The following is a 24,956-nucleotide window of genomic DNA, read 5'->3' on the forward strand; positions in this document are numbered from 1 at the left end:
AAACAGACGTAACACTTAGAACAAATCTCGATAAAAATCATAGTTACGAGGACATGTACGCCCAATGCTAAAATCGATGTGTTTGACCGACGGGCCAACAGATGGCGGTAGTGTATAAACGTCAAACACGAACAAAAACGATGCGAGCGCTTTGGGTGGCGGATTGGCCACCTACCATATTTATGAATCGACCGTTAAAAAGGTGGTCGATGGACAAGATAAGAGTGTTACGTCTGTTTGTCTGTGCTTTTAAGTTTGTTTACATTTTCTAATTTGGAATTAGCTTTCTTCCAAAGCCTATTAGAAATAAGATTGGTCTTCATTACAGTTAAATTTAATGCAAAACCATCTAGGTCCCATTGAAACGCTTCGTAAAGGCTACCGGAAAATCCACGTTGCTCTTACGTTTAGCGGAGGTGGAATGGACGAACTTCCAATGTTCATGCGTTCATTCTGGGCTACCTATGATTTACGTAAGAGCTACGTGAAAAGTGCGACGGAAAAAAATCACGTATGTTTCCACGTAACAATGACGTTTGGATTATTTTGAGTGTGGATATCATGTCTCGGTTTTTACAGTAACCGTCATATGCTATTCTGCATATAATCGTTGGTGCTCGTGATGAAAGTCATCGAAAACAGCTTTTGATTTCCAACGAAAAAAAGATTTGATCTTCGGTTTGGCATATGCGAGCCACCACGTTATCCACGATGGATAGCTACGGCGCTGGCGAGTCCAGTATTGTCAACGAATTTCAAATTCACGGATGTTTTCAGAAACCTGAGCCATGTGGACGGCCGAGAGAGGGAAGACATAGGCGCACGGTCACAGCTAAATGATCGGAGAAGGAACAGACTGAGTTTCGGTAGTTCTCAGTAGCTCACAGAGACCCCTACTAACGTACACACGATCTAGCCGAGATGCCGAATTGTGTGTAGGGTATGTTGGACCTGGGGCTTGAAGCACGGTCGCTTGTAGAGCCGGACTGTGGTTGTCATTTGTTGCATCACATATTTGGATCGGATGGCTTTGGTTGTGTTGGTTTGGGTAAAGTCTGCTTCGTCACATTTGCATATGATTTTTGGACGAGCAGTTTTTCATTCTGCACACATGTAATACCGTTGTGCACGTATTCACCGCAGTGCTTACATGTCTGCTGCTGCCCGAAATTTGACAGATTTGTCGTTTTTCCATCAATTGTAACGAATGATGGAATGTTGGTGTGAACCATCATCCGCACGACCCGCACTCCAGTCGGAATGCCGCCAAAGTGATATTTTTCATCCCACATCAGCTCGTGTGTCTATAGAACATCACCATATCCCGACAAGAATTCGGTAATGCACTCGTCCGAGACATCTTCCGACAGATCTGTGAGTTTTACCTCTACAGCTCCATCTTCTAATACGATTCGAGGTGGGTAGAACGTAGAACTTTCCGTCAACCTCTGTCGAGTGTTTGTTATCGTGCTCGGCAACTACTCGTTGTGCCACTTCAAGCTGTCTCACTTTCACGAACGCACAACCTAGACTTCGACTTGTCTGGATTCTCGCGACATCTTCGCGAGTCAACCCGCGTACAGTACCCACAAAATGGTGAAGCTCCTGATAGCTTGGCTTTTTGGTACTTTCAAATACCTAGTCGATTCGAAAAGTATTCTCGCGGCGACTCATCGCGAAACATTCGCACGCGGCGACGAAGAACCCGATACGAAGTGGCTCGGCGATGTCCAGCGAGAATTAACGACTTGAAAGAAACAGTGTTAACTTCGTAGCCTTTCTGTGCGAAACGCGACTGCTCCGCTCGGAAGTTGAGCGCTAACTACGTTAATTGCAGCAGTGGCCTATATGCATCATTATTAAAAAACGCAGTTTTTCGCTTTAAGCCTTTTTCAAAAGTTGGTCTTGAAAACATGTTCATTGAAAACAAAATATCAAATTTGTATCACAAGACTCATAAATATGACATGAGATGGCAAAAATATGTTTGGCCGCCATTCTATATGGAAACCGCCCATAGTGCAGCACCAACATGAGCACTAACTACGGCTGAATCAATGTTGGTCAGAATACCCCAGGTATAGGAAATGTATATAATGTTTGAAATGGTGTTATATGATAGAAATAAAAAAAAAGAGCATTGTGGTATTAGTGGTATTGTACTTACATCTGTTAGGAATCCCAGAGCATCGGTGGATCCCTTCTTCTGGTGGACATAGTTGAATGCACATACAATCGCACGGTAGTCCGCCTCTTTATCCGAGCTAGCCCTAGTGTCAAAGACCAAACCCACCCGAACCGGTGCCGAATGGACGACGAAGCTTTCCGCAAGCTTCACTATGCCCCGACCATTGTCGCTGTTAGCTACTGGATCGATTACCAGCACCAGGTTGAAGAGGTTCTTGCGAATGTTTCGCAACATTCCGGGGAAAGTTGGCCGCAACAGATCCATGACACTTCCCGGCCATCGCCGATATTGGGCGTCGTTTTCCAAATCGTTGATCCACGTGATGGCCGAATCACGAATGTCGATGGCAAATTCCTTGGAGGTCGACGAGAGATCCAGGGCCAGCAAAGGGGCGGCCGCTTTGCCGCGAAGATTGATACGACTTAAACCTTCTAGGACGTGCATTTCTGAACGGAGTGTGTCCAACAGTGTAATGGTATCGATTGTCTCAGCATCGAAGAACAATCCGTTGAGGAATAAGGCAGAATCCGGAGGTTGCAGATTCAGATTGCGACCCAGCACTTCGATGTTGTGTCGCATTTCTTTTTTGAAATCTTCAGATACCGTTTGAGCTAGCAGGGATTTGGCTTGCGTTGGGAAATTCTGCGCTGTGAATTGCAAAATTTGCAACGCTTCTTCACCTTGGATCTGAGCGATTCTTTGAGCGGCTTGCAGACCCAACTCCTGGAACTCCCAAGCTTTCAGAGGTGCAATTTCCTCGTGTTTCTCCTGCAGGGCATTGCGAAAACGGTCAAGCGAGTGGGAAAGATGCGGGAAGCGTGCCTTAAGTTTCACGAAGTCGAATCCTTCGACTTCCGGTTCGGCAGAATCGTCGCTAAAAACTGTGTCTTGGTCCTGCGGACGGGGCGAATCGTCCTGGCTTTTGTACTCAGTCGACTTCAAATGCAGTTCCACGCCGTATCCGGACAGTCGCATTTTCCTGTTTGAAACAACCTTCACGAAGTGCCTAAGAACATACTTAACTGCTCCCTGTTCGGCCTTTTCCTTGAGAATCACATGGAACTTTTCAAACAGTTCGGTTCCTATCTGAGCGTATAGAACGGCAGTTAGCGAATTATTCTCCGAAGCTGGGTACACATGGTCCAAAGTGGTAGTTTCCACCTTCGAAGGATCCTTATCCAGGGCATTCAGGATGCTCCTAAGCTCACTTTCATCGCACGCCACCTTTCCTCCAATGCTCACAAATGCCGCAGATTCGCAATCTCCTTGTTTTAGGACCTCGTTGGCTATCTGGAGATGAGCTTGCACCTTGGCGGAAAAGCTATGCAACGATAATGCCAGCTTCAACAAGTTTGTTTGACCAACTCCTAGTAAACTTTCGGCCAGCTCGATAGACTTCTTGTATCGATCCCGTTCGGTACCTACAACATAAGAATTGAAAGATTAATTCAAGATACTGACTGGAGTTAATTTTACAATGTTCATCACGCCCCATCCTTCAAAATTAAGTACAGTACGATTCCTGAAGACATTTAGTTTTCATATATAATAACAGTAGTGGGAAGTTCTCTATGCCCGGACACTTTTTGTTTTTTTGGTGATACTTCAAAATCTTCATTAGTTTACCGTTTATTTTTGTACAGTCTAAAAAGTTATCAATATCTTTAGTAAAAAGTAGTGATCCTTTATAGTATAAAGTTTATACACTCAAAAAAATCCAAACGTCAAGGCTACGTAAAAAATCACGTAGAATCTTGAAAATGAATTTTTCGAGAATTTACTTGACTAACGTAACAATCATCGGGACATGCATCGAATTGAACTGAGCCATCTGTAGTTCTTACTGAGGTTCCCTATTACCATGACGTGAAAATCCCGTACATAGTCTTCATTCATTCTGACAGCTGAATGCAGTGTTCATTCTGTCCCCTTCTCATTCGTTTGTCAGTATTTGTTGACGATTGAAAAGGATGGATCAAAACTATCACAAAATGTTGTAAAAAGTTTATTCTTGGCGAAAAATGCAAGTAAGTAAATGTTTAAATTGTGAATACCTAGGGTACCGGTGCCATTAGTGGACTACCTAAGCTATAAAAAATCATAACAAAATAACGAAAAGCCTTAGCAGAGATCTTTTGGCGTCAACAGAAAGATTTCAACCTCAATATGGGAAAAATATAAAAAGAGTGATAAAACTAATTTTTCAACATAAAATCGCTTGAGCCACTATTGGTACACGTGCTCCAGTAGTAGACGTTTGGGAATTATACAAGGAATTTTAACCAAAAAGGCAAATTTTTAAACAGGTTTACATTTTTTCCCTTCAAACAGCAACTAATATCTTTCGAATGAAGCATTAAGAACATCTCTGGGACTGTTCTTCATTTTTATACATCCATTTTAAAAACTGCTTCCATCCGTTGATCCACTACTGGAACACGACGGCAACTATTGGTGCAAGGGGGCAAATTTTTTGCGTTAAATTAATTATTTATATGACTTTTTGATGAAATAAAAAGCTGAAATTCTTCTTTCAGTCCCATGACATTTATGTTCTATCACACATGACTATCTAAAGCTACTACATTTCGAATTCAATAAGCAAATCAGTTGGTTTTCATGATTTAATATTTGGAAATTCATGTATGTTTCACATGACAACCTAATGTTGATACACATGTTATTATATCGTGAAATCAATGATGAAATCCATATGGCTACCACACTCAAATCATGTGGTTTTCCTCATTGCGCAAATCTATAAGTAAAACACACGACCTTGACGTGTAGATTTTTCTCAGTGTAACAATCTCATTGCGCAAATCAATGAATCGACCTACTTGAACATGATGATTATGACACAAGATAATCTGATTATCATAATCATAAGCAAAACACACTGAATCCGTGTTGGAGTGATGATCTATGCGTCCATAGGTTGACACATACGAATCTGAAGAGAAAGCTTTGGGAACTTATGTGGAAAAAATTGATGAATCAATCCATGAAGCAAAACACAGGAATTTAATGTGTAACACACACGAAGTTTGCAAGAAAATCATAGCAAATCGATATGGACGTTTATGAATCAATCCATAATTTTAAACACACAGATTGAGCGTGTGGATTTTTATCAGTGTATGCTATCGATTTCCATGTTCAAAGCTTCTAAATTGTTTGTGATCAACCCATGGGATGCATAGTGAACTGAATTGCGGTTGGACCTCGTATCGAACGACACTCATCATCATGCTTCCAAAGAGAAGAAGCAAATTTTGAAGCTGAAAGTGTTAGATGGAAATTTGTGAATTCGATTTTTCTTTTATTAGTGAAGTTGACCGTTATACGAGAATTCTACCTTTCTATAAGAAAACATTGATTATAATGTATAGTTCAGTAGAAAAATCGGATTCCACTAACAGATTTTCCTGGCTTTCAGTTTCGAAAAAAATTGAATATGCTTATCCCTGGCTTCCCAAATTATGGATTTGCGGCGCCCCGCTTGTTGCTGGCTTACGGGTTTGAAAAAAAATCAAGAGAGCTTGCGACAAGCAGAGGAGCCTCGGATCCATATTTTGGGGAGCAAAAGTTTTTCTACCAAATTTCTTCTTTCAGTCCCATGACATTTATGTTCTATCACACATGACTATCTAAAGCTACTACATTTCGAATGCAATAAGCAAATTTAAAACCACTGTGATGCAGCCCAGCAGCTGCTTTGGCAGTCAGTCTCGGAAACCAAGACTGACGTGGTGTTATTATCGGACCCATACCGCATACCAGCCAACAACGGGAACTGGGTGGCGGATAGGTCTCAACAGCTAGCAGCTATAGGGACGACAGGACGATACCCAATCCAAGAAGTAGTCTCTAGCTCAAATGACGGTTTTGCGATAGCAAAAATCAACGGCGTGTTCTATTGCAGTTGTTACGCGCCCCCAAGGTGGTCGATTGAGGAATTTTCCCACATGGTTGACAGGATGATGGCCGAACTAGCTAATCGGCAGCCAGTAGTGATAGCTGGCGACTTTAATGCATGGGCAGTGGAGTGGGGTAGCCGCTGCACCAATCAAAGAGGCCAGCTATTGTTGGAATCCCTGGCCGCATTAAATGTAGAGCTGGCAAATGTGGGTACAGTGAGTACCTTCCGCAGAAATGGTGCAGAATCGATCATCGACGTGACGTTTTGTAGTCCTAACCTTTTAGATACCATGAACTGGCGCGTTGATGACGGTTATACTCATAGCGATCATCAATCGATTCGCTATAGTATAATACCAGGCGGGCAGAAGGCAGCGCGATGTAACTCGACCCAAGCCCGAGGATGGAAAACAGCGCGCTTCGACGGCGAAGTATTCACTGAAGCCCTGAGGCGCGAACGAAACACTCTGGACCTAAACGGTGAAGAGCTAGTTGCTATGATATCACGAGCGTGTGATGCTTCCATGCCGAGAAAAGCCCCTCCTAGAGAGAACAGGCCGCCAGTGTATTGGTGGTGCGAATCAATTGTAAATCTTCGAGCAATCTGCCTTCGGGCTAGACGAAGAATGCAACGCGCACGCACAGAAGCACAAAGAGAGGAACGCGGTGCAGCATTCAGAGAGGCAAAGTTGGCTCTCAAAAAGGAAATCAAGAGTCGAAAACGGGCATGCTTTGAAAGTCTATGCGAGAGTGCCAATTCTAGTCCATGGGGTGACGCCTACAGAGTGGTAATGGCTAAGACCAAAGGAGCCATAGCGCCCCAAGAGAAATCGCCCGAGTTGCTGCGATCGATAATCGATGTACTCTTCCCGCACCATCCCATAAGCCTATGGCCCCCAGCGCCGTATGCGGCAGATGAAGGAGAAGAAGTGGCGAGAGTGACGAACGAAGAGCTGGCAGAAGTCGTGAAATCATTCGCGTCAAACAAGGCACCGGGACCCGATGGTATCCCGAATGTTGCCTTAAAAGCGGCAGTGAACACGGATCCGGACATGTTCAGAACCACGATGCAACGCTGCATTGATCAAGGAATCTTCCCGGATGTATGGAAGCGACAGAAATTGGTGCTACTACCAAAGGCGGGGAAACCACCAGGTGACCCGTCGGCGTATAGACCTATCTGTCTACTAGATACGACGGGCAAGTTATTGGAGAGGTTGATTCTCAACAGACTAGTACCGTATACGGAGAGTGCGGACGGCCTGTCCAACAACCAGTTTGGATTCAGAAAAGGTAAATCTACTCTGGACGCCATCCAGTCGGTCGTTCAAACAGCTGAGGTGGCAATCGAGCATAAAAGGAGCGGCATCCGTTACTGCGCGGTTGTCACTCTGGATGTGAAGAATGCGTTCAACAGCGCAAGCTGGGAAGCAATAGCACACGCGCTTCACCGCCTCAAGGTACCGGTGCAGTTGTGTAAGCTTCTAGAAAGCTATTTTGATGGTAGGATTCTACTGTATGACACAGAGGAGGGGCAGAAAAGCGTTCGAATTACCGCGGGAGTACCTCAAGGTTCAATCCTGGGCCCGCTGTTATGGAATGCGATGTACGATGACGTACTGAGGCTGCCCCTTCCGACGGGTGTTAAGATTGTTGGCTTCGCCGACGATATCACCCTAGTGGTCTATGGTGAATCGATGGAGGAAGTAGAGTTGACAGCAGCGCACTCTATTTCCCTGGTTGAGGAATGGATGAAGTCTAGGAAACTAGGACTGGCCCGTCACAAGACTGAGGTGGTGGTGGTCAACAACCGCAAGTCCGAGCAACGGGCGCTTATCTCGGTAGGTGATTGCACCATAGAGTCCAAGCGATCCCTTAGGCATCTTGGGGTAATGATCGATGACAAGCTGAGCTTCGCTAGCCACGTTGAATATGCCTGTAAAAGGGCATCTACGGCTATAGCGGCGCTTTCGAGGATGATGTCTAACAGCTCTGCTGTAATTGCCAGCAAACGCAAGCTGCTGGCAAGCGTGGCGCTATCCATACTAAGGTATGGAGGACCAATCTGGTCAAAAGCGCTTAGAACGAACAGAAACCTAAAGCGGTTGGAAAGCACGTACAGGATAATGTGCTTAAGAGTAGCAAGTGCATACCGGACGGTATCTAAAGAGGCCGTGTGCATCATAGCCGGGATGACGCCCATCGGGCTCATCATCAAGGAAGATGTTCAATGCTTCAACCAAAAGGGGTACCAGAGGAGTCCGCGACACGTGTAAAGAGGAAACGCTCAGAAGCTGGCAGCAGGAATGGGATAACTCCACTAAGGGTAGATGGACCCATCGACTAATACCAAATGTGTCAGATTGGTATGGTAGAAGCCATGGGGAAGTGAACTTCCACCTGACGCAGTTTCTGTCAGGACATGGTTGCTATAGACAGTACCTGCATAGGTTCGGGCACTCAGAATCTCCTGCGTGCCCCAATTGTGCTGGTGTAGAGGAAACAGCGGAGCATGTCGTGTTCGATTGCCCCCGTTTCATTGTTGTGAGAGGTCGCATGCTCACTACATGCGGAGGGGACACGTCCCCCGACAATATTATAGAGAGAATGTTTGCGGATGCCGAGTGCTGGAATGCAGTAACTACGGCTGTCACTCACATTATGTTAGAATTGCAGCGTCTATGGCGCGCCGACCAAGAGTTGGCTGCAGAGGATTAGCCCTGCCGAGGCTGGTCCCTTGTAACATTGTTTAAGTCGGCTAGGAGAAGCAGTTTGCCTAGGCTACTTCTGCTACACGTGTTGTGCTATATGCACTGGTCCCTTCCCGAAGAAATACCGTAAGGTGGTTCCGGGGAGATGAGGGTCTGAGTCCAAGGGTCATGTCGATGCACTGTTCACCACTTGAGCAATTCTAAATGAATTGCTCATGCACAGTGCATAGGCTGGTTTTAGCGGGTCGTCGTTGGTGCGTCATCCCCGCATTTCCTGAGTTATCTTCTCAGGAGATCTGTTTGCAGATTTCCCCCTTGTAAAAAACAAAAAAAAAAAAAAAAAAAAAAAAAAAAAAAAAAAAAAAAAAAAAAAAAAAAACAAAAAAAAAAAAAAAAAAAAAAAAAAGCAAATCAGTTGGTTTTTATGATTTAATATTTGGAAATTCATGTATGTTTCACATGACAACCTAATGTTGATACACATGTTATTATATCGTGAAATCAATGATGAAATCCATATGGCTACCACACTCAAATCATGTGGTTTTCCTCAGAGTGGATCTAGATAAGAGTGGCGTCAATGTCAAAATTGGAACAGCGGTGAACTGTCATTTCCATAAAAATTCCCGTTCCAATCGAGCAGGAGACCTGTCAAAACTGGAACATGACGTCACTCTTGTTTACAGGCACTCTAGTTTTCCTCATTGCGCAAATCTATAAGTAAAACACACGACCTTGACGTGTAGATTTTTCTCAGTGTAAAATGGAATGATTTGGCAACAGACCAGCAGTGCTGATTTTGCTGGGCGTCGAGAATGATACTGTAACTCGTACATGACTTCCTCATTGCTATAAAGTGTATTTTGTTTCGTTATAGATCTTTGAGCTACATATCAAAACTAATAAACAGACGAAAAAATGAAAAACTAAAAATCGCATTCACAAAATTCAAAAATGTAAATATTTCACTGTTTTGCTTCATGCAAAATTACTTTTACCTAAATAATTTCAAGCGGATTACATTACTCCTCAAGAAAAATTCAAAACAAACATAACGCATGTTCGTTTGGCTCACACTTTGACAGCTCTCGCTGCTCGATTGGCTCACACTTTGACAGAAAGGTCAGCTTCCGCGAAACTCTCTTATAAATCTTGAATCGCATTTGCACTCTGGCTTAGTGTTCTGTAACTCGAAATCCCCCTAACTCGATGGTCCCTTCATTATCGAATTATGAAGAGATGACCAGGCTTCCGAATTCTCACTCACTCACTCGATAATGGATTTATCCCTCACAGCAATTTTCAGCGATAAACTGCCTTGCGATTTTATCCGTCCACAAAACAAAGCGAAAATAGATAATTGCACATTTTCGTAGCTGTGAGAAATTTGTTTTCTCTTTTTCCGATCCATGGAGAACTTTTCCTGTATCCATCGCCACGAGCAGCAGTTGCTTTTATGCACCATATTAACCACTCCGTTCGTCAAGTTGGTGTGGTAGCGTGGTTAGCGTGCACGCATCACGGTTGTTTTTAGTAATTTTCTAGGTTCGAATCCCGTCCCTGGCACTAGTTTTTGTTTATCCACATAGTGATAATTCTCGGGAGCAGTTGGTGAGCGAAAATATGATGGAGTGAAAAATATATTATCCCCAGAGTGGAGTGATTTTCGGTTATCCACCATTGTAGCTCCAAGGTAAATTAGTGTGAGCGATAAAAGATGTTCACGTGAGGAAGCGAAAAAAGCATTCTCCTTACGTGCGAAAAATCGTAGATTTTGCATCATTGTTACGAAAATTCAGAACCCTGGAGATGACTGTACATCATATCTTGTGGCTGCTTCTTGTGTGCTCATTTGCACTTGACAGGCGATGCGACGTGCTCATGCGAGAAAAATGTTCGGGAAAGTCTCCGGAATAATAGGGAAATCGAGAGAAGACTAATTTGTTATTTTGTATGCGGGATTAGGTACATGACGTTTCATAACAGCCTACTTAATAACAAAACGAAGTTTGTCGGGGCCACCAGTTTTAACTAAACATACCAACATTAATACGCAAATGTTGTCAAAAGAGCATGTTAGCCCAAAAATTCACATGAAAACATGTCAGATTTGATCATTCAAAAGTGATAGTTTTGTTGTATAAACTAATTCATTCATACTTTTTTGGCCATATACTTAGAACAATCTTCCGGAGACAATACAAAGCAAATCTTCTATTGAATTTTTAAAATTACTTCAATGTGACATTATAAAACTATTTAATTGTAAGTTAAGCATACCGTTTTTTTTTTCAAAATTTAAATTACCAAACAAAAATTTGAATCGTTTTTTAAATAAAATTCCACAAATTTATTAAGTTTAATGTTTTTAATAATAGCTTAAAAATTAAATGAGTTGATAATAAATACAAGGGTAGGTGTACCAGTTATGGACATAGTGGTTCCCTATTTCGCCATACGGGATTACTTGAATGTTTTCACATTTTGAAATATTTTTTTGTGTTGTAGTAGTAAGTTTTAAGATATATCTGGATGTTTAAACATTCAAAAAGATTTAAAATGTGAATGTTCTCGAAATTTCCCGTATGGCCAAATAGGGAACCACTATGGCCATAACTGGTACACTTTCCCTATCAGGAGTTCAAGATAATCACCGTCCTTCTTGTTTACGGCGGATCCAACTTTCAATCGAATGCTTTTCTTTTGAACCCATGGCCCACTAGATTTGAGTGGCGTAAAGTAGTATGGTTTACGACAAGGCGAATACAGTATGGTTTACGACAAAAGAGCATTCAAGCGTAAAGAAGAATAGGGATCTACCCTAATCGTGACCAACTCATCAACTTGGAAACCTTAGGGGCGAGAAGGATTAAGCTTCTCCATAGGACGAATTACGGACGGAATATTTTTTTTGTGTTTGTTTCATAGCTTTCAATGCTGCTAGCGATTGTTTTGAATTTAGCATACCTAAGGAAGGATTTTAAAATAGTATTAAAAACTATAATACACTCCCGTATACAAGTTTGTGTTCATCCCCTCAAAAACCTACTAAAGTGTTCTGTCCATATTTCTGTGATTACGCGTCCAATTGAAATTCTCTAAGCCGCATTCGAAAGGCAAAGAGTTATTCTTACTTCGTATATAGGGTAAGTGTACCAGTTATGGACATAGTGGTTCCCTATTTCGCCATACTTGATTACTTTAATGTCTTCATATTTTGGAATTTTTTGTGTGGTTTAGTAGTTAGATTTAAGATGTATCTTGATGTTATAGCATTCAAAAAGACTTAAATGTGAAAGTTATCAAATTGTCACATATGGCCAAATAGGGAAACACTATGGCCACAGAGAAACAGACGTAACACTTAGAACAAATCGCGATCAAAATTATAGTCGCGAAAACATGTACGCCCAATGCTAAAACCACTGTAGTTGGCCGATGGACCAACAGGTGACGGTAGTGTGTAAACGTCAAACACGAACAAAAACGACGCGAGCGCTGCGGGTGGTCGATTAACCACCTACCATATATTCCAATCGATCGTTAAAAAGTTGGTCGATGGACAGCGATGAGAGTGTGACGTCTGTTTGTCTGTGCTATGGCCATAACTGGTACACTTTCCCTATTTTTCCAAAAACATTTTTTAAATTTTGTATACTTAATTTGTACTTAAAGTTGTAACATTTTTCAAAAAACTTTGAAAACCCATAGCTAATTTCCTCAGCATTGGATCGACTAAAATTTTGAAACAAGGTGTCATTAGACTCGTAATCTTATATTCTTTGAAGAGCACTCACGAAATATTTGCGGAAAAATCTAAAAACTATTCAAAACCAATGAAACAACCATTCAAGTCATCGTGCAAAATTTTGGGTTCACCCTCAGTACCTATAATGTAGGTATAATGCAAATCGTGCAAAAGTTTGGGTTATCCTTTTTTTGCGATTAATGTTATTTTTTGTTTCCTTTAGTTTTGCATTATTAAGTAATTCTGTTAGTTTTAACTTTAATATGTATTTTCCTCAAAGTTTCCTTGACTTGGTAAAAAGTGTAAACTAACAATTTATCGTAAGAATAAATAAACAAATTACATATACTTCCAAAATAAGAATATTTAAGTAGGCTTTACCTTCTATTTCTCATTAATTTTCGACGAACTTGAGGAAACACGAATTAGACGAATGCAATAGTGAATAGAATACAATTCCAAGATTAATCCAAAAGTCAACCAACTGTTTTAATAGCAAAACTATTGATAAACAATTAGTTTACTATTGAAAATAACTTGCAAATTTTAAACAGATTTTAGAAATCAAAAGATATTGATCGTGGAAAAAAAGGGTTAAATCGAGCTCATACTTTAGGTACTCATTTTGTCCCGCCTACCCCTAAGCCACTTTTGGGAAGCTAAGTCGGTTGTCAATGTTTATAACTGTAACAACGATATCAAATATGGACTGGTTGAAAACATTTTCGACCACTTTTCGGACGATTCTCAAGATTTTGGTGCTTTAGGTAATTCAAATATGAATTAGTTAGAACATGCTTGACTAAAAACTTCAAATCCAGAAAACTTAGGGAAAGTGTACCAGTTATGGCCATAGTGGTTCCCTATTTGGCCATACGGGAAATTTCGAGAACTTTCACATTTTAAATCTTTTTGAATGTTTAAACATCCAGATATATCTTAAAACTTACTACTACAACACAAAAAAATCTTTCAAAATGTGAAAACATTCAAGTAATCCCGTATGGCGAAATAGGGAACCACTATGTCCATAACTGGTACACCTACCCTATTCAAACAGACTCAAGTCAAAAAAGTATACAAACTAACTTTATCGATTCTACAGTACGCAAAAAAAAGTTTATCCACCCCCTACCAATTAAGAATTATTTTGTTTTTCTGGTGAAAATCATGTCAATTTAATGAGTGTTTCTCCATGGTTTATCAATTTATGTTTATTTATCACATTGCCATTAAAAAAATGACGTTTATATATTTTTTTTTTTTGAGATTTTATGTGATGCATTATGAAAAAGGGTAAAAAATAACGCAAAAAAAAGTTTATCCACCCCAATCGGATACTAAGATTTAAGTGTGTATTACAGAGTTTTAGTGTGTATTCTGCAACTTTCTCGAATGTAAACATTGTGTCTAGCATCCATTTTGTGCTCTTGAAGTTTTTGTGCTCAAAATTTCAGTTTCGTGTTAAAATTGGAGGTTTTTTGTTGCAAAATGCCCAAAACAGCACAAATTTCGATCAGCATCACAAAACTGGCAAAAGCTACCGTGATATTGCCGGAATTGTGCAGCTCCACAAAGATACGGTCGCTAAGATTGTGCAGATGTACAAAAAGCGTGGTTATATCTTACCAGCTAAGCGATCGGGACGTCCTTCAAAGACAACTGGCCGAATTGACAGAGCTATCGTGAAGAAGGCGGAGCTGGACCGGGGACTATCAGCTCCGAAAATTGCGAAACAAATTGAAAGCGAGTTTTCCATTCAGCTGACATCACAATCGTCTTCATAAGAAAGGTCTTAAGGGCAGAGTAGCACTTAAGAAGCCATGGTTGTCCGCAAAAAATATCAAAAAAAAGATTGAATTGGGCCACATTTCATGAACCAGTGATGACTGGAATAAGGTGATTTGGTCAGATGAGACGAAAGTAATACTATTTGGATCTGATGGTATCACAATAAAATGGCGGCGAACCGGTGAAAGTTTGAAAAAGGAGTGTTTGCGGACTACAGTCAAGCATGGCGCGTGAAAGCATGGCGGTGGTGAGTTACTTTACTGTTGGAGACTAACATAGTAGTCGACGACCAAGTCGAAGAATCGTAGTAGTCAACTACCAAGCCAGTGTTGTTTGGGTAACCACTCGAACTTGCCTTAGCAACCACTAGCAACCTGACAATATAAAAGGCGAACAATATTGCTACTCCGTCATTCTGTACTTACCAGTCGAACAATTAACATCTAGTTTAAAAGTACAACATTTGGCGACGAGGTTATCAAGAACTCAAGCTCAAGAGGAAGAATCATGGCCCCACCTGGCGGCGACAGCGAAAATCTGATGCAGCAGATTGTTCGGCAGAACCAGCAGATGGCAGAGCAAAACGCGCGATTGATGGTCCTGCTGGAGCGCTTCGGCATTCAAGAGGGCTCCGCATCCGGCCGATCTTCAAGCAACTCGGAATTCATTATTGAATCTTTGGCATCGAATATCAGCGAGTTCTCTTACGATCCGGACAATGGCCAGGTTTTCGACCGGTGGTACCGCAAATACGAGGATCTCTTCCTGAAGGACGGTGCGAAATTGGACGATGCTGCGAAAGTACGTTTCCTCCTAAGAAGCCTCAGCGTCAACGTTTTCGATCGCTACGTCAATTTCGTCCTTCCGAAACATCCCCGAGAGTTCACATTCGAAGAAATCGTGAAGCGACTCAAGGAATTATTCAGCATCCGGATTTCGCTCTTCAGTAAAAGGTACCAGTGCTTCCAGCTGACGAAAAACGATGCGGACGATTTTGTCACTTACGCGGGGACAGTCTACAAGTTCTGTGAAGATTTCGAATTGAATAAGTTAACCGCAGACCAGTTCAAGAGTTTAATCTTCATTTGCGGACTTCGTTCCTCGAAAGACACGGTTATTCGAACACGGCTACTCTCAAAACCCGAAACGAATGCAGACGACGAATGCAAGCTCGAATCGCTTATTGCAGAATGTCAACGTCTTCAAAATCTCAAACTTGATACCGCGATGGTGGAACAGAAGCAAACATCGGTGAGCTCCGTCTGCGCAATCAAACAGAAGAAGTCTCAGCCGAATTCATCTGGATCGAAAAACAAACCAAGCGGCAAATCAACCAATCCGAAGACACCATGTTGGCAGTGTGGCGGTATGCACTTCGTTCGTGATTGCTCGTTTACCAACCATGTTTGTAAGGACTGCAAGCAAACCGGACACAAAGAGTAGGCTGACTATAAGCCAACCAGATAAAAACGGGATTCTTCTTCTTCTTCTTCTTCTTTCTTGCGTTACGTCCCTACTGGGACAGAGCCTGCTTCTCAGCTTACTTATGTACTTATGAGCACTTCCACAGTTATTAACTGAGAGCTTACTATGCCAATGACCATTTTTGCATGCGTATATCGTGTGGCAGGTACGAAGATACTCTTGTGCTTATTCTGCGCGGCGTGTGAGTCGAAACGAGTCGCTCTCACCGCGAGTGACGTGAGACGACTAATGTTAATCAAATGAGAGCGCGTCGACAATTGTCACCTCATTCGACACGTGTCACCTCACACGCCGCGAGGAATAAGCACGTCTATGCCCTGGGAAGTCGAGAAAATTTCCAACCCGAAAAGATACTCGACTCTTGGGATTCGAACCCACGACCCTCAGCTTGGTCTTGCTGAATAGCTGCGCGTTTACCGCTACGGCTATCTGGGCCCCATAAAAGGCATAGATTATGCGAATGTGATACTTTTCCCCGAATTCTAGTTCCCCGGATGGCCCGTTTCTCCGAAGCCATTTCCCCGAATGACCCGTTCCCTTGTAAAGCAATGCAGTTCAAAAAAAGGTGCAATAATGGTCTTCACCCGAGCAGGCGAAAAAAGCTAAGTAACAGCAAATTTCGATATGGACATACAAAAGTGATATCAACTTGAAAGATATAAGAGATAAAAGATCCGTAAATAATATCTAAAATTTACTCCTGGAATACTATTAGCATATCATATTTAACTTTTATAAGATCTCACCAATATCAGCGAGCTATTCCTTACATCTTCCAACATCAAATTTAGCTATGGCTCAGAAGTTCCAGTAATAAAATTTTGATATTATCTTCAGATCTTTATCTCATACGTCAATCAATTCAATATCTCGATATAATGGTCAGAACTTTGTTTCTGATCGGGTAGTAAGATAGTGTTGAATTAGAAAGATCGATAAGCTACCAAAGAAGGAGATATCTTATCATTCCCGATTAAATACAGTATTTGACAAAACATTTGCAACTTTTTCGATTTTCCATACAAAACGATCAACTTTGGTAAGCTAGATCTCAGTTATTTATGGACCGATTTTCAGAAAACATCAGATATAACTTCAATTTTAACATATATTTTTGAATATTTTTTCCAATCACGAGTTATAACGGTTTAACTAAAGTGTAATTTTCGACGAAAAATTAAAACTATTTATCTCAAAATCTGATAGCCCTACACAAAAACTGGCTTCAGCAAACTTGTTCATCTCGTTAACATCTATAACTTTGCTGAAGATACCATGAAGCTATTCCTTCAAAATATTTAGTTATATCGCTTATAAAAAATTGTCAAAAAATTCACTTTAGTCAAACCGTTACTGCTTTTAACCTTTAACCTTAATCACTCAAAAATATATGTTAAAATTCAAGTTATGCCTAATATTCTGCCAAAATTTCATTCAAATCGGTTCATAAACAACTGAGGTATAGCTTACCAAAAATCGAAAAAGTTGCAAATGTTTTGTCTAATACTGCACATATTGCCAAAAATACATATTATTCACCACCTTGAAATGCAAAAGTTTATGACAATTATGAGTGTTGGAACTTTTCGGAGAACTGAGCTACTCGGGGAAACGGGGTTTTCGGAGAACTAGTATTCTGAGAACTGGCGTTGGGAGAACGACATTCGGGAAACCGCCATTCGAGGGAAATTAGCAGAACCAGATTAGGGATGGTACACAAATTATGTCACGCTAAATTTCGACTTTTTTGACCACCTCACCCCCCCCCCCCTTGTTCCCGTTTTTTGTATAAGTCCTTCGAAAATTTTGTAAGGCTTGCCACGCTTGGCTTGACCCCCTCCCCCCTCCTTGGAGCGTGACGTAATTTGTGCATGACCCCTTATGCAATCCCAAGCTACATGTCTGTATAATTCAATAAAAATCACGTAAGAACTTTGGAGCTCATTCTTTGATTTCCGAGAAGCAGCGTTTTTTAGGAATTTCCTAAAAAAATCGTTACACTTTTCAATTTTTCAAATACTTCATTACTTTATTGAAATACACACTTTTTAAACAGTTAATCCAATCAATTGCGTATCAGAAGTAAACACATACCTAGTTGTTCTTTTTTCATTTTAGGCATTATATGAATAATTATCTTATGAAGATCCGCATTTTGGAAATCCACCAAAATTTGGCATAAATATGAGTAAAGAAACGCAAAATGTTGAGCAGAAGCATGTACGGATAAAGTTTAACTCTGTTTGAGCAACTTATAATTGCTTGGAAAATAGATGAGTAAGACAATAAACTCTGAAATATTTCCTTAAATTGTTTGTTATGTAGTTTTTTTTTTACTGGTATTGAAAATTATGTGCCAATTCTCCATTTCGTAAAATACGGGACAATTCGAGCATTTTCCATAAAACGACGGGACAGTCCGTCGAGGGGATGAAAACGGTACTGTCCCGTTAAATACGGTACGTATGGTCAGGCTAACAAAAAGGGCTACTGTGGCTGCTATTCGGCGAAGACATCCATTTCGAAGAAGAAGAAGAAAAATTCCAAGGTCAACGGTGTTTTCGCAATCAACCAGGTTAGTAGCGAGTCCAGATGGAAGTTCCTGACTGTGACGATCGATGGCTCTGAAGTATCGCTGCAATTCGACACGGCTTCGGACATCACGATTATCTCTCGGAAACTCTGGAGAAAATTCGGATCACCCAAACTACTACCTACCACAAGGGCAGCAACAACAGCGTCTGGCAAGCCTTTCCAGCTTCTTGGTAAACTTCAAAGCTCAGTCACTTTTGGAGGTGTCACCAAAATTGGAAAGCTTTACGTGGCCAACAACGACCTCAACCTCTTTGGTCTGGATTGGATCGACTTGTTCGGACTTTGGAACATGCCATTGTCGACGATTTGCAATCAAGTTCACGCTGATAGGTCGAACGCAATACAGCATTACAAGGCAAGATTTCCCAAAGTTTTCAGGCAAGGTCTTGGACACTGCACAAAAACCAAGGTACGTCTGTTCCTGAAGCCCGAAGCTATGCCAGTCTACAAACCGAAACGCCCCGTTCCATTCACGTCAGTGGAAAAAGTCGATGCTGAACTGGACCGTCTACAAAAACTGGATATTATCACTCCGGTTGATTTTTCACAGTGGGCTGCACCAATCGTTGTGGTTAAGAAACCAGGAGGAAAGATACGGATCTGTGCCGATTATTCGACAGGACTTAACGCCGCCCTGGAATCAAACAACTACCCATTGCCAGTTCCAGAAGACATTTTCAGCAAGCTGAATGGCTGCAAATATTTCAGCATAATCGATTTAAGCGACGCTTACCTGCAAGTGGAAGTAGACGACAACTCAAAAAATTTACTGACAATCAACACCCACCGAGGATTTTTTCGATTCAACCGGCTAGCACCTGGGGTGAAGTCCGCTCCTGGAGCATTTCAACAGCTTATGAACACTATGATCGCAGATCTCAAGGGTGTAGAATCGTTCCTGGATGACTTGATGGTATTCAGCAAGACCGAAAAGGAGCATCATGAAATTCTCACTGCACTCTTTCAACGGCTGCAAGAATATGGTTTCATTCTTCGTGAAGAAAAGTGCAATCTCCTTCAACATCAAATCAAGTATCTTGCACATATCGTTGACGAATCTGGTCTACGTCCGGATCCTGCGAAAATAGAAGCTATTGTCAAGATGCCCCCTCCAAGTGACATCACCAGTCTTCGATCATTCCTCGGTGCAGTAAATTTTTATGGCAAGTTTGTATCGGAAATGCACCAACTACGAAAACCACTTGATGCACTTCTCAAGAAAGATGCTCAGTTTGTCTGGAGCAACGAATGCCAGAAATCTTTCGAGAAATTCAAAGAAGTACTCCAGTCAGACCTTCTACTCACCCATTACGACCCAACATTGGAAATAATCGTTGCAGCAGACGCATCTCAATCAGGAATTGGAGCATGCATAATGCATAAATTTCCCGATGGCTCTGTCAAAGCAGTTGCCCATGCATCCCGTTCTCTTACTGATGCTGAAAAACGTTACGGACAGGTAGAAAAGGAAGGCCTAGCTTTGGTGTATGCAGTCACGAAGTTCCACCGAATGCTACTTGGACGTAAATTCACTCTTCAGACGGATCATCAGCCACTATTGAGAATTTTTGGATCAAAAAAGGGAATACCAATCCACACCGCCAATCGCTTACAACGTTGGGCACTGACGCTTCTTTGCTATGACTTCGAGATCAAATATGTATCCACCACCCAGTTCTGAAATGCTGATGTTCTTTCTCGTCTAATCAGCAAGCATTCAAGACCAGAGGAAGATTTTGTCATTGCTTCAATCCAGCTGGAAGACGACATCGAAGTACCTCTCCAAGAAGCAGTCGGATTCCTTCCTGTTACGTTTGACATGGTTCGCAACTCAATAGTCAAGTGTCCCGTACTCCAGCAAGTAGTCAGCCATATCGAGAATGGATGGCCAGCCAGCACCAAAGACATCACAGACCCCGATGTTCGAGCATTTTACACTCATCAAGACGCGCTAGAATTGGTGAAGCGATGTGTAATGCTCTCAAGCCGGTTGGTGATTCCTGAAACACTACGCAAACGGATACTAAAACAGCTCCACAAAGGACATCCAGGAATGGAAAGAATGAAAGCGCTTGCACGAAGTCACGTCTACTGGCCAAAAATCGATGAAAGCATTTCTGATTACGTCAAGCGATGCGACAGCTGTGCCATGCATTCGAAGACACTTACGAAGGTTCCTCTGCAATCGTGGCCGCTCGCACAGTCTCCCTGGGAACGCATTCATATAGATTTTGCTGGTCCAGTTGACGGATTGCACTTTTTGGTAGTAATCGACGCTTTTTCCAAATTGCCGGAAATCAACATTGTACGATCGCCAACTACTGCAGCAGTAATCAATTTCCTGGATGAATCATTCGCTCGTTTTGGAATTCCAACCACCATCGTTTCGGACAACGGTACACAATTTTCATCGGTGCAGTTCGCAACATTCTGCAAGAAGAATGGAGTTCAACATTTGCGAATATCTCCGTACCATCCGCAGTCTAATGGCCAGGCTGAACGTTTTGTAGAAACTTTGAAGTCAGCGTTGCTCAAAATCAACAAGGGGGAGAATATCTCTGAATCATTGCAAATCTTTCTTCAAGCCTACAGAACAACCCCAAGTCGTGTCCTAAATGGTAAAACACCATCCCAGCTAATGATTGGAAGAAACATGCGAACAGTATTAAGCTTACTTAAACCACGACAACCGGTGACACCAATAATCAATCACGACCAGAATGTCCAATTCAATCGGAAGCATGGCGTAGTACCTCGAAAACTAAAGGCAGGTGATACCGTTTATGCAAAGGTCTACCAAACCAATTCAAAATGGAAATGGGCTTCCGGAATCATCATTGAAGCTATTGGACAGGTGAATTACAATGTTCTACTGGACGACTGGCATGGTAGAAGGAAATTGATTCGTTCACATGCCAATCAAATCAAGCACCGTTTCGATGAACAAACAGTACCTAGGAATTCAACAGTACCATCTCCATTAAGCATATTTGTGGATGAATTTGGATTACAAGAGAATACCGAAAACGCTCAACAAAATATGGTCTATGTTAACGCTTCTCCAGATTCTGAACACAATCCAGAAATTACAAAGGATGATGATGAGGAAAATGAAGTTCAACCCGAGATTGAAGCTCCTGATGTTAACCCTCTGGAATCAACACAGCGGTCCCAGCCAGAAGTACAATCTGATTAGGAACCCTCCACAAGCCGTCCCAAACGTATAATTCAGATGCCATCCAGATTAGAGCCTTTCCTGGTATTCTGGAAATAAGAAGGGAGGAATGTTGGAGACTAACATAGTAGTCGACTCCTAAGTCGAAGAATCGTAGTAGTCAACTACCAAGCCAGTGTTGTTTGGGTAACCACTCGAACTTGCCTTAGCAACCACTAGCAACCTGACAATATAAAAGGCGAACAAGATTGCTACTCCGTCATTCTGTACTTAGGGAAAGTGTACCAGTTATGGCCATAGTGGTTCCCTATTTGGCCATACGGGAAATTTCGAGAACTTTCACATTTTAAATCTTTTTGAATGTTTAAACATCCAGATATATCTTAAAACTTACTACTACAACACAAAAAAATCTTTCAAAATGTGAAAACATTCAAGTAATCCCGTATGGCGAAATAGGGAACCACTATGTCCATAACTGGTACACCTACCCTACCAGTCGAAAAATAAACATCTAGTTTAAAAGTACAACATTATCCAACATTGATTTTTCAACCAACTGAGCATGACTTTGATTTTTTTTTTCTGCAGGTAGAGTCATGGTGTGGGGATCTATGGCTACATCCGGCGTTGGAGAACTTGAGTTTATCGATGGGATTATGACCAAGGAGGTTTACTTGGACATTAAAAAAAAAAAAAGAAGACTCAAGTTAAGGCACAGATATACGTTCCAACAAGACGGAGATCCGAAACATACCTCAAAGCTGGTTTCGCAGTGGTTCAAGGAAAAGCGTATTAAGGTTATGGAGTGGCCAGCACAGTCTCCTGACCTTAATCCGATAGAACATCTCTGGTCAATCTTAAAAATTAAGGTCCAGGAGCAAAATCCAACAAGCATCCAGCAATTGCGGCAGATAATCTCAAGTGAATGGGACGAAATCACCCCGGAAACAACTGCTAAGCTTGTTGAGTCAATGCCCCGGCGATGCCGAGCAGTTATTGAAGCCAAAAAAGTACTAAAACTATGTGTGCCAGAGGGGTGGATAAACTTTTTTTGCGTCATTTTTTAACTTATTTTTAACATCAGCTCTCAAATGCAAAAGAATTTGTTTTTTACATCGAACTCGCACGAATTGAACTTGTTTTTACCTAAATAATAAGAAACTGAACAACAAATAGCCGTGTTCTAATTTTTTAGTGGGATTTTTGGAAGAAATCTAATTTTCCACTGGGGGTGGATAAACTTTTTTTGCATACTGTACGTGTTTTGCAGACGAAATTCTACATGTTTCGCTCTGAACCAACTTGATTTTTTACTTTTAGAACGTTTAATTTCCGGATTTACAAAACGACGAAAGTAAGATTTTCAACTTTCGTAACCGAACCCAACTACTTTCGCCGCTCCGCTGTATGGAGACACAAAGTGACTTAACCACAAATCAAAACAAAACACTACTTGAGTCGATTTTGCACTGATACAAAAACATCCCAAGTTACTGAATAAAACGGCTTATCATTTCGTCATAAAATTGTGGTGGGAAATAATAGGAAATCCCTAGTTGTTTTTTATTGCGAGCTTATTGTATGCAAAATTTAAGCAATGTACACGGCGAAAAAATGTTAAAAAAGTGATTCATTTTAAAACAGTTTTAGAAGACGGGGTGTGATTCTTCTGAATTAATTTTCTCAAAACCGTATGGATGTTAGTTACGTCCATTTGAAAAAGTAATCGAGAAATCACAATTTAGCGATGAACTTTACTAAACGACCTATGTAACAATGAGATTATCTCCTCTCTCGCTCTCTTTCGATTATAATAATGCAATATTAGGAGGAAAACAACCATCATTGAGTTAAACATATTCAAACAATATATTTTTTTTTTTGGTTTTGCTCGAAGCTCATGGAAATCAATCATTACATTGCACTTGCTATTTGTAATGTAATGATAGATTTCCATGATGATTGGTTGAAATTTGAACAAAAAACTGATTTTAAATTTGTGTTCTATTCCTAATGATTGAATGATGGATTCTTGAGCTTTTGTGAAGTTTTTCATTATGGATCGAAAGAAAATGGCCTTGGTTAACGTTTCATACAAAAAAAAACGGAACAGAAGAGGTTAATGTGGCTTAGTTATCGATTAAAGAGAAAGTAAACAAAGAGAGCCTCTCAATGTTAGATATATGCTTTTAAAAAGTTACGCGAGATTACTCAAGATTCCTCCTAGAGATATTTATATTGGCCTAAGGGTGCACCCTCAGGAACACAACTCCGTGCTTAGTTTTGATGGACATTTTTTTAACGATCTAGGGGAGATTCGTAAATTCATACCTATGCTATAAAGACCGTGTGGAATCTTGTTGAGCAAGTCGATGTAGTCCCAAAACAGATTAACATTTTCCTCTGCAATGAACTCCGCAATCTCCAGTTCGGCTGGCGTTATGCCCCATTTCGCCGAAAGCTGCGTTGTGACTGGGTGGCTTTTAGATTCACCGGCAGCCGCTTCGAAGAACGTCACTAAAGCCAACAACACCAGCCCGTAACAAACCTTCATGGTTTCGTCTGGAATGAAAAATATGTCCATTATGAATATCCCTTTATTAAATTAGATAACTACGTACCGTAATGATATCCTTACGCTTGCAGCACCGTAACCTCAAACGACCAAGTTCCAGCACAGCATTTTCTCCAGACAGAAACACCGAAATTTGTTTTCTTTCCGTGCAGTTGGGACTGAAATGTGAATCAAAACTTTTGCTCTGAATGGAACACGACGAGATGAGCTCTTTTCATTCAAATTCGCACAAAACGCTGAGCTGGTCGATTCAGAACAAAACTCCGGCGACTAGAACGACGAACCCGAGCGCCGATTGTTTTGACACATCATCCGATGCACCAATCAACGCGAGACAGCGCACGGCACAACGTCGATGTACGAAAAAGGTGCGGCGATTAATGATTGGTGCATGCGGTGCGATTCGATGATGATGACGAGGGGTCCTCAAAACAACTCAAAGCTGAGATAAAAAGTACCTAAAACAGGCTATCGACATGATGGAGACACCATCTTCTATGGTGACAGAGGGCTCGATTGGCTTGTCAGATAGATCGGGCCCGGGACATCCTGTCTACTGCAAATCGCTGCAGTTGATATTCGTCATCAAACGTCAACATCCCACCGCAAAATCGCTAGTGTTTGGAGGGGATTTTAATCTCCAAATTGCCAAATAACCTCCAAATCATCACCTCCAAGTTAGTTCTAATATCCTCCGTTATATGAAATATGGTGGCGCGTCGATCATCGCAAGTTTATCGTTAAACAGTCAATAGGGCATGTCC

General features: G+C 41.4%; 1 protein-coding gene across 1 annotated transcript in view; it reads right to left on the reverse strand.

Annotated features, from left to right (window-relative positions):
* Positions 1 to 24,527, reverse strand: part of LOC5577322 (UDP-glucose:glycoprotein glucosyltransferase) — a 37,991-nt gene extending 13,464 nt beyond the window's left edge. Inside the window, exons 1-3 of the mRNA XM_001656350.2 lie at positions 24,239 to 24,527; positions 23,949 to 24,179; positions 2,168 to 3,609 (exon numbers count right to left, since the gene is read on the reverse strand). Of these exons, the coding sequence (XP_001656400.1) occupies positions 2,168 to 3,609; positions 23,949 to 24,171 (1,665 nt within the window). The 5' untranslated portion in view covers positions 24,172 to 24,179; positions 24,239 to 24,527. The remainder of the gene's footprint in view (positions 1 to 2,167; positions 3,610 to 23,948; positions 24,180 to 24,238) is intronic.
* Positions 24,528 to 24,956: the final 429 nt, after the last annotated feature.

This window comes from Aedes aegypti, chromosome 3 (genome assembly GCF_002204515.2).
Source record: "Aedes aegypti strain LVP_AGWG chromosome 3, AaegL5.0 Primary Assembly, whole genome shotgun sequence".
Taxonomy (NCBI): Eukaryota; Metazoa; Arthropoda; class Insecta; order Diptera; family Culicidae; genus Aedes; species Aedes aegypti.